The sequence below is a fragment of the Platalea leucorodia genome (genome assembly GCF_965183815.1).
Source record: "Platalea leucorodia genome assembly, chromosome: 3".
NCBI classification, from domain to species: Eukaryota; Metazoa; Chordata; class Aves; order Pelecaniformes; family Threskiornithidae; genus Platalea; species Platalea leucorodia.
In genome coordinates, this window is record NC_138825.1 from 40960826 (window position 1) to 40971995 (window position 11170).

Consider the following 11170-nt stretch of genomic DNA (forward strand, 5'->3'; position numbering starts at 1 on the left):
CTCTCTATGACTAGCAAATAATTAGAGGGGGGGAAAAGAAAAGTTTGTAATTAAATTCTTTCAAAAAGCTTCAGACTTTCCCAAGATTAATTATTTGAATGACAGTAAAGACCAGGTGACTTTTCTTAAATAGACTGTAGCTATTACTTCAGTGTCTATAAATTTTATATGAAAAAACTCACAGTTGTATACAGCTATGGAAAACACTTGAGAAGAAAAATGGGGAGCTTTGAGAGGCAAAGTATATATGCAAAATACTTGCTGACTTTTGATGAATCAGCTTGCCTTTTTTTTTTTTTTTTTTAAACCCTTTATATAACATTGAGTTGTCCACCGTTTCACGAAGTAAGGAAAGATGTTGGAAATCTGGATTGCTAATGAGGCAAGAATGAGAAGATGGTCCCAATCAATTTGAAATTATAAATGGTGTGGGTTTTTTTTTTAGAACACTGTAATTTTGCTAATAAAATTAGAAGCTTCTTGATAGAAGCAGCTTTTTTTTTTTTTTCCATGAGATTATTATGTTTGTTACCAATATATTGTAAGGACAGATAAATTACTATACTTCTGTATAGGCATAAGCAGCCTATATGATTGGCTCCTGCATTTTGTTACATTTTTCTTCAGTCTCACTAGTCTTGTAACTGCGTCGTTTTTATTGTTGGAAAGATGCTTAAGCCTGAAATTGAAGCGTGTAAGGACTACTGTCAAACAGATACAAAACTGGCACGCACTCTGCTTTCAGCTGATAGGAGTTCTGATACTGGGCATTTCCAAACATGTTGAGTTTGAAAGCCTCTTCTTTTAAGAGGAAGATATGTCTAAGACTAGTCATTATAAGTGTAAGCACCAAGTTTTCCCATGATAATCTGAATATTGGAAGAAACTTCATTTTTTAACAAGTCAAAAAAAAAAAAAAAGAGGAAAGAAGTCTTCAAATACGCTTGTCACAGGGAAACGTTTGATGCAAACCTGAGATATTTGCAGAAAACACTAGGGGAGATGTTTTTTTGTAAGTAGTGAGGATTTTAGATTTCTTGTAAGTATAGGAAATGCAAATAGTCTGAAACTCATCAGGTATGTCTATAATACGTACAGAGTTGTTTGGGTCACTTAGATTTTTCTCCTGCCTGTGCTGTGAGACCCCGCCACAGAGAGAATATCTGCTCTCCTTAGGTAGATACCATCGGTGGATTGGACACTTGGGTTAACAATAGACAAGTCCGAGTCAAAAGATGTGACGATGCCAGATTTGATTACTGAGTGTTCTGAATGATGCTGTTTTCTGTGCCTCGGCGCACAGAAGTCTTAATACTGAACTGAGTTTTATCAATGTGTGTCTGCTGGCAGGGAGGATGGTAAATCCCCAGCCTCGCAGTCCATCCCGCTTTTCTGGAGCGTGCAATGAAGCTCGCGTGTGTGTGTGTCTGGGGTGGGGGAGTAGGTGTGGGGGTGTGTGGTCTTCTGTGTTTTTGAACACTGGGTGAGGATAAACCAATGTCAACATACCGGGCTGGGAGCTGAAAATGAGTAAGAATTGTCTCATTGACTCTGTTTGTGACATCCACTAGCTATATTTACCTGTCAGTAAAGAAAAACTCAGCTACTGTGTCCTAAGAAAGATAAAGACTAATTAGTGCTTGCAAGCTGCTGTTACATATCACCTGTAGGCCTCTGTCTTTCTCTTGAGATATCTGAGTTAAGCAGAAGCTAGAGATACCTGAAGCTAGTCTGCAAAACCTCACTGAACAATCTCTGAAGGATTTTTACTTTTTGAAGTTGTCTGTATTGCTTTCACTTCCTTTTGTCTTGGCTGTTCCTCTCTTGCCCATCTCTGACTCTTATACCAAAAGAAAAAAGTCAGAAGCATGAGGTAGAAGCCTCTCACTTAAACGTAGTTACTGTGTGGCTGAATCATTTGTTCACAATTCAAATCAACTAAGGACTGGCATACTCTATTTCGTCTTCCATTACTTTAAAAACAAAAAAAAGTGTGAACCTAAGGATTTTGAGATGTTTAACTCTTATCTTTGCTGTCCAGACTGCTTTTTAAATGAGGGCTGAATACTTAACTAGAGACAAACTCTCACCACTAATGAACTAGACTATATTCCAGGAGTCTTTTTTTTTTTTCTTAATTTTCTTTAATTGTGGAAATAATTTTTTTTCATTTGATTATGTAAGCAAAAATGTTCTTTCCAAAATTCTACATTTCTTTGCAATTTCTTATCCTTATAATGTGCTGACTAGTTTGTAGAGCTTGTCTTTTATTTTTTTCTCCCAGAGTGAAAAATGGTAAACCTGTATTTTCTAACATTTTAATGCTATTTTCTTAAGAGTCTCCCTTCAAATTTTCACACTGTTCTATTAGTGAGTATATTTTATATAAGATATCAAGGCATGGTTTTCTAGTGTCTTACTCCAATTTTTGACTTGTATGATCATTCAGAATTGATATGTAGTCAACTTTTGTTTCTGTAGCAGTTGAAGTAAGTGGTAAGATTTCTACCTTTTTGCATAAAGAAGGATCAGACAATGTACGTACAAAGCTAAGAGCTCATTAAATATGTTCTTGGCCGCAAAATACATTTATTGTGTGTTTTGGTTTGTTTTTTTGTGTTGTAAAGCCTAGGTAAGTGCAATACAAGTACTATTCCTCACCAGGTTAACAGTTTAAAACCAATGCTTTAGTAAGTTTTTAAACCAAATTTTTTTAATAGGCACATATCCTTTTGTGACTTCATCAAACTGCACAGTTGGAGGTGTGTGTACAGGTCTGGGCATGCCACCGCAGAATGTCGGGGAAGTGTACGGAGTTGTGAAAGCATATACAACAAGAGTTGGAATTGGTGCCTTTCCTACAGAACAAAATAATGTGAGTATTATCAGCTCAAGATGTAACCGGGGTCACCTGTAACGAGGTGAAATCATTTGGTGTGTCTGTATTATGTTAAATCAGTGCTACTGGATAAATGCAAGTAGATGACAGTGTGTTTGGCTGTCTCATTCTTCTGATTCTAGACTGAGCTTATGGGACTGCCAAATCTGATTGTCAGTTTCTCAGACCCTCCTATGGAATAGAAGGCTAGAGCAGGAACAAATTTTGAGAGATTTGCTCAAATAGTGTTCTCTTGAGTTAGAAATAGCATTTTGTATTTCTGTTTTCATCCCAGTGGACAACTTTGTGAAAAATTGGGGGAAGAACTTTTAAGGTAATTTACAATACTGTAAAATATTGTTAAGTATACACCGGCATCATGCATTGCAAGTGGAAAAAAAAAAGGCTCATGTAATAGTATTACTCTTTGTTAGGAAATTGGAGAATTGCTGCAAACGAGAGGTAACGAGTTTGGTGTTACCACTGGTAGAAAGAGAAGATGTGGCTGGCTGGACCTTGTGTTACTCCGATATGCCTACATGATTAATGGATTTACCGCGTGAGTTATTTTGACAGCTTTGCTGGCAACTTGACATAAAATCATGAAATGCTACAGATTACTGTAAATAGTACATATACTACTTAGTAACATTGAGACTGTTGGTATTGATTTGTTGATTGTTTTGATATTTTGGTAAATTAACTGTCCTTTTTTCCTAGCATTAAATGGTTTTATATTTGACATTTTCATACTCATAAATTTTTCTGTCCTTTACTTGTAGCACATTGTTATTTGTCATTTAAAATGATCCAAGAAGCACTTATGTATCTTAGTACTTGATGCTTCAAGCTACCTCTGCAATCCCACCAAACCCAAACCAAATCAAATGCATTACAAGGGCCTTAAAACCTGATACAGTTTGTGGGGTTTTGCTTTGTTAGTTTGTTTTCAAAATGAGACAGATGGGAATGCATCAGTATCTTCAGCAGTATGTGCAAATGTAGAAAATTTGGATTCGACTTTGGGATTTTAATTAAAATGAAAAATATGTGTCTGAAACAAAACTGGTATAAAATTTCTAGTAGACCAAGCTGTGTAAATATCTGCTTTACTTAAATTTTCCTGGTTTTCTTGTCCTTTGTTTTTTATTTAATATAGGATGCAGCAGCCAGGTATTTACAGAGCCAATGTTTGATTATTTTGCTGCCTTCACTGTAGGACAGGAACACTTGGCAGAGGACAGGAACAGACAGCAACAGGCATCATGCTATGAAACCATCTCAAATGAATGGTCATAAAGTATCCTGGCAGCACCCTGACCAATTAAAATTCTAACACTTAAAGCTATAGACTAGTCACTTTAATTGGAGAATACCTGCTCTTTGAATTTTGCCACTTTTTTATAGTACTAGATCTAAGGATGCAACAAAAAGGCTGTTGAAGTTTGTTTTGTTTTTTTTTTAAGTCACAACAGATAAAATTGATTAGTGCCATACGAGCTATTTTTCTAAGGAAAGACAATTAATTGCAATGTGCAGGAATCGGTTTTTCTTTTTGATATTTTTACAATGTGATGAGAATTGAGAGTTGTTGAACTTGTTTAACCAGAGTAATGTTTCTTTACAGATTGGCACTTACCAAATTGGATATCTTGGATGTATTTCCAGAAATCAAAGTTGGTGTTGCGTACAAACTAGATGGTGAAATCATACCTCATTTTCCTGGTAAGACTGCTTGTTTAACAATTTTAGATTTTGGTGAAAGGTAATCTGATACTTAAATACATTTGACTTTTACTTGTAAAATTCATGACAGGAATGTGTTACTTCAGCATCAAGCCATTAATGTCTTCCCAGGTGCACCAGAGACACCCTGTACCCCACCTGTACCCACACCCTAAAGACACATCTACCAAATACCATCATTTGTCTACTAGAAAGATGCAAAGTGCTATATAAAGCTTCTTAAATGTAAATGTTGTTACTGCTTTATCCCTTTCCTTTAATACAGCCTGCATTACCTTCAAGCTAAATTGGAAGCTCATTTCACAGTTTCAGCCCAGTGTCTTATTCCCACTACTGTATTCATCCCCTCTGCTAGCAGGACAAGTCTTCATTTAAGCATGTGGTGAACCGCATGAAAGAACTGATCTGGTTGAAAAGCCAGGTTTTTCTCTCCCTGTGTTATTTTTCTAACAGTTCAGTTCCCTTTAATGGTTCACAGAGCAGCCAAAAGCCTGTCACACCTACGCAATGGAAAAGAGGGAAAAGGGGTGGGGGACAAAATGAGCAATTAGTTTAGGTGAAGGCAAGACTATTTTCTAATGCAGGACCAATATACATCAGCTTAGCATGATAGAAAGTATAGCTCCTGAGGAGGACAGTGATCATTTATACTTGAAAAATGTGTCTGCATGTTAAAATATTCAAATATCACAAAACATTGTTTTCATGGATAATGCATCCTTTCGGTTTGCTATAGTAGAGGTACTCCAGAAAAAGGAAGAACATTAACTAGTACTAAAGATTGGGCTTTCTGATTTTCTAATGTGCTCATAGATGCCCGTTTCCATTCTAATTGCTACCTCAGGGTTTGAGGCTGGTCATGGGTTACAATTTTTCATATGATATCATCAGCAGAGAACTTTTTGTGGGTGAGATCAACTGTAGTAATCAGATACAACTCACAGCAGGATTTATGTAGTATAAAGATGGAATTAAGTATAAAGGAATAAGTGATGATCTGCCAGTAGTCCTTGAAAATAGCACATATCTGTTAGGGAAATTCATAAGGAATTAACAAAAAATCTTCTGTTTCTCCATGTGCTTGGGGGAGTTCTCTAATTGATATGCCCTCCAGTATCTTCAAACTAAAGTGCCAGTTACAATCTGAATGCATACGGAATGACATGGCATGCACTTTTATTCAGGAGATTCAGTACTCATCTTGAACTAAACCAGGGAGTGCTTTTCCCTTTTTAAGACTCAGATATTCCCTGATTGATACCCTCATCAAAATATTAAGGAAATTTGTGTGTCCTTTGAATGGCCTTTGAACGTAATGGAGATTGCACGTTTGAATTGAAAACTACTCAGTAAATGCTTCATCTGTAGCCCTGTCGTCTAACCTGGGGGCTATTTGGACTGTCTTGTGCTCAAGCCGGGAGGACCTTCTCTGGCGGTCTGTCATTAAAGATGAAATAAACAGGTAGCCATGTTTTCCAGTACTAAGACTTCAGTGATTGTTCCCCCCCCGCCCCGGTGTCTCACAGGCGGGACCAGAATCTTGTTACAACTCCTGAGCGCAGACTTTGCTCCCTGTGTATGCCCAGGTAACAGGTAGCTGACCTTGGGTCATAGCAGCACAAGGTGGCTCACCTGCCTAACTGTATTTTTCTTTACTGTATGAACAATTAAGAATTCTGGTAAAAATTTAGTAGAAGCTGTTGTCTTTGCTGTTGACATGCTGTCTTCCTCAAGTGTCAGGAAGGAGTTTGAGCTGAACTTCTGGTAAGCTGGAGGATGCTGTCTCTCACAGTGCCTCTGTGTTCCACACCTCTCTCTTTGCTATACTCCTCAACATTTGGCAGCATTTTCGGCACATATGCTGCAGGTTACTTATTATCCCTACCCCTGGCATAAAAACCAAAAGGTAACTTTCTTCCCACTTTGTGTTTTGCAGACCATTAGATTATTTCTGATGTCTACATCTCTGCATGCTGTGCACTTGTGTAATTTATTATTTTTTTTAAACTTGCTACTTTGACATTTTGAATTTCATTTAGAAGAAATCTAGTCTGGGAATTTCTTGCTGGCAGGGTATTTCTTTCTCTCTCCCCTCCCTACCCTCCCACTCTCTTGGAGATGTTAGTGATTTACCCTTCTTGTGAAATGACTGTCTCTAAATTAGAAGCACACACAGTGCCCACCATCTTAGGAAAAACATGCCATATTTCATATATTGTTCCTTTTTCCAGCTGGATCAGAGAATCATACAAGTCTCACTTAGTTTTTTTAGCTTAGATTTCTGTGGGCATTTCATAATCTCCTGTTAAGAAAGAACTGAAAATGTCTTGTAAATTTACAGCTGACTTCAGTTGGTATCATTGAGGCTGTAGTCTTTTGCTATGGAGCTGGCCAGTATCTCCATTTGTGTTCAGTCATAGGAGTTGATGGAAGAAGGATAGAACTCCCTGCTAGCTCTGAGCTGATCTGTTCAAAAGGAATGTGAAAGCCGTGGTCTAGTCCTGCTAGCGCCTCCTGTCCAAGTTAAGGTGTCAGTTCAGCACAGACAGACACAGCCTCTAGCTCAGGAGACTTTGAAAACACAGGTGCTTAGGAAACTGGGAGATTATTTTGGAGACGCTTTACTTCATGCTTGGTTTTCCTTTTCTTGTGCTCTTTCCCTGGGCATCTACTGTAGATTAAAGACCTAGGACACTGTGCTAGATGCACCTTTGGTCTGACCTATATGACTGTTTTTATGTTCAGGTTCTGGAAATTGCCGGAGGATCTTTCTCTTACAACGGTGCCAAGATCCCAAATTTCAGCTGTTCTTTTTGAGTTGGAAGTAACATCACATCATTCCCTCTCCAAATTATAGTACCAGACTACCAGATATCATTATATCTGCTCTCTCTGTTATCTAATTCAGCTGTTAATAAGGAATATTCCAGAAAGCCTAAAAGATAAATCCCCTAAGGGAAGAGCTGAGAGAAATCTAGATGGTGGCTACATCTGTTACTACACTGAGCTCAGTTTATGGCTTCTCTTTACCACACATCTTTTACCAGACATCTTTTATCTTTTGTCACACCTGCTGGAGCAAAATGAGAGAATCATTTGAAACATCAAGAAATTTATCCCTTCTTTTTCTTCCTCTCTTTTGGGGAAGTAAGGAATTGAACTAATACAGAGTAATGGAAGATTGTAGACAAGATTAGACCATTGAATTCTAAGTGCTTTCAGCTTTCTCCCAGCTAGCCTCATCAGAGAGGCTTCAAAGTAAAAATGCCTGTGGATCTCCAAGATTAGGTGTTCAGTCACTTTCCTTCTTCAGAAAGAGGGAGGCTAGCATCTTATTCTAGACCATCTGCAGTGCTCAGAGATTAGTTTGTGGTTTTGCACTTTGAATATAGCTATTCTGTTTTACAGATCACCTGGACAGCAGACAACACCTCAGTTGTTACTGCTGACGACATTAAAGAAAGTGCTTATCCTTGGCCTCTGCAACCCAACGTCCTTAATGTGCCTGTCTGTCTGTCCTGGTTACAAGTATTGGTTCAGGATCGTTTGCTGTGAACACCTCAGTCCAAAAATTGTGCATTTCTTCACTGTTGTAGTCTTTGAAGTCACTATAGCATAGTCCTCTTTCACCCTTATTCAAAATGCCTAGTTCATAAAGGCTGTCCTTACGACATTGCTACTATTGAACTCTTACCTGCACCAGGACAAATTATTCAATGTGCTGAGCCTGAGTTTGTTGGCTACACACATGCTGTGCCTCTTGCACCTAAAACCCTTTCCCAGGTTGACTAGCTGTCTTTGCAGGAGTGACTTGGTCTGAGACATGGAGCCTACATAACATTAATTACAGTGCCTTTGGCAGAACCCTGTATTTTTCAGGAAGGCAAGAATGCCTGACACCTCCCATTTTTTTAATCAATGTATTTTGACCATTTTCAGGCTTAAGGCTTTTGTTTTGCTGCCCAGTGTCATTCCAAGACTAACGTTCATGTAGTTACTGGAATGATTCAGTTCCAGAACAATGTGCTTAGCATGTTAGCAGTACTTGAACTCATCACAGGATTCAGAGTTAACGGACAACATTGTAGCAAGTTACTAAATGAAGGACAAAATGGACTATACTCATTGCTTCTATTCTGAGAAGTAATTGGAACAGTTACTGTTCATACATCATGTGGGACTCCACACTGGTTGACAAATTCGTTGTAGAGTTTTGGGGTAAGGGTCTGTGAGCATCAGAAGTCCATTATGTATAAACTGCATCTTACGACTATGTTTAGTAAAAAGTACGCTCCTGTGCCATTTTAAAATATGTTTTAACTGCCTGATGCTTACAAGCTGGTGCCTAATTTTGCTTTCACATCACCAAATTCTCTCATGAAGGGAGCCTTGGATCTTGGTATTTGTTCAGCAAAAAAAAAAAGAAATCAACATTTTGGGGAATTAGTTTTCCTGAAAAGTTGTTTTCTGAACTGAAAAGACTGTGGTTTAAGCAAAATATATGCACGTGACTGAGAGTACTGGAATTCCAAAAGTCTAAGTCCTGATAGTTACTGGATTTTCTTTTTTCTCTGCATATATTAACAAAAAAGGACACTTCAGCACCTTCAGTGCTGGTATTATCTTATGAGTAAACCTCTTTGTATAAGAAAAGAATAAAAAGCTTTACAGTTATGTGCTCAGTGGTAGAGAATATATAATCTTTGTAGACATAATATTCTTGTTCCTGTTTGCTTCTCAGCCAACCAGGAAGTCTTAAATAAAGTAGAGGTTCAGTATGAGACACTCCCAGGATGGGATACGGACATATCAAATGCAAGGACATTTGATGAGCTGCCTGTAAATGCACAAAATTATGTTCGCTTTATAGAAATGGAGTTGGGTGTTCCTGGTAAGTAAACCAGATTTTGTTGTTGTTGTTATGTTTTTTTTTCCTGTTCCGTGAAACCTGTCTTGTACTTTGCCTTACTGAACATTCAAAATATTGAAAATTAGTTTGTAGCTGTGCTTATTCTGATGTACCTGGTGATACTTGTAGTTATTGTTTTACTTCTTTTTATCTATTTAGCTGTTGAATAGAAAATTTTCAGAAGTTTTAATATGCATTCTTTCTTTGGCTTATACTATAGTTCTTGTTCAACTGAGATTTTTACAACTTGCTTAAGTGTTTTTCAGATTGGTTATAACAGGGGTTTAGTTCTGTTGCCATTATAAAGTCAGTGGGACTACTGGTATATTAATGTAAATAAATATATGTGACAGTAAGAGGTCCTAAACTAACAAATTTCTCCTATGCTCCCTAATAAAGATGATCCTGTGGTTGCATCCAAAGCTGGGAATTAGGAGATGATGCGAATCTTAATCTCTACTTTTCTGACAGTTTCTATGTATCTTTTTTCCTATGATCTGGAAAACCGATTTATTTATTATGGCAGCTTCAAGACCCTTCCTGCTTTTCTAAGTTACCAATGCATTCTTACTTTGAGAATAGACATAGTTATCATTTCTTAACATACTAATAGTATATGCTGTGTTTTTCTTCAGACTATGGTACTTAAGATCTTAAGCGCTTAAGAAGATAAGTTTGTATCTTATCCTAAGATACAATCCGATCTTGCTTTGTATTACTTATAATAAAAGTTTGCTTTTCTCTCCTGCAGTTAAATGGATTGGAGTAGGGAAATCCAGGGAATCAATGATCCAGCTGTTTTAAAGATTTCAGATGCATGGAAGAAAGCACACTCCTCAAATGACTGCTCATTCTTAAATGCATTAGTAGCCCGCAAAGCAAAGATGTTGGAAAGATAGATTTTTGCATGGAAAGAAATGCTAGAGTTGATACCCCCAAATCAATTGCTACTCCTGAAAGAGACTTTAACATGAACCTGTATCAGTTCTTGTTCAACTGCAATTTCCAGGACACTTGTCATTGTTGTTCAAGGTGCCATCAGATTTTTTTTTTTTCTTTACCTAATATTTACTTCATAATGTAATTCCTGTTTGAAAATCTAAGGTAGCATTACTTTCATGACTGTTTGTCTTTGTTATCCTCTCTCTGCTTTTGGCGGTGTTACTTCCCTGAAATTTTAGACAGTAAAAATAATGCAGTTTTGCACAGATAGTTTTACATCCTCATTATTTGTATTCCTAAAGCTGTTGTATTCTTAATGGCTGCTCTTGTGAGTGATTAAAGAGGGGGATTCTGATTTTATAATGCTATAAATGCTGTCTAAATTATTGTGTGATCTGTTTTTTAAAAAAAAGATGTGATGCCAAGTTGTTAAGAATGTCCAGGTTTTTTTAGCTGTGTAACACAGAAAACTTACTCTTTGTAACTCACAGAGGATACTCAAGTGTTTACCAGGAGGTGTGCCCAGAAAGTTAGAAAACTGATATTGTAAAAAGTTCATTTGCGATTATTAAAGAACTGTTCTGATTTTGAGTTAAATGTTTTATTATGTTATTCATTTTTTCTGGTATTTTAAAAACCCTGCACTTCTCTAGTTCCAAGGCACATGTCTCAAACTGTTTCCCTAATTAAATGAG

General features: G+C 37.2%; 1 protein-coding gene across 3 annotated transcripts in view; it reads left to right on the forward strand.

Moving 5' to 3' along the window:
* Positions 1-10847, forward strand: part of ADSS2 (adenylosuccinate synthase 2) — a 39424-nt gene extending 28577 nt beyond the window's left edge. For 2 of the 3 annotated variants that reach the window (XM_082307998.1, XM_082307999.1), the window contains 5 exons: positions 2721-2875; positions 3313-3437; positions 4506-4603; positions 9366-9515; positions 10285-10847. In XM_082307998.1, the coding sequence (XP_082164124.1) occupies positions 2721-2875; positions 3313-3437; positions 4506-4603; positions 9366-9515; positions 10285-10337 (581 nt within the window). In that variant the 3' untranslated portion in view covers positions 10338-10847. Of the gene's footprint in view, positions 1-2720; positions 2876-3312; positions 3438-4505; positions 4604-9333; positions 9516-10284 lie in introns of those variants that run through there. The other variant, XM_082308000.1, reaches the window with a different exon arrangement.
* Positions 10848-11170: the final 323 nt, after the last annotated feature.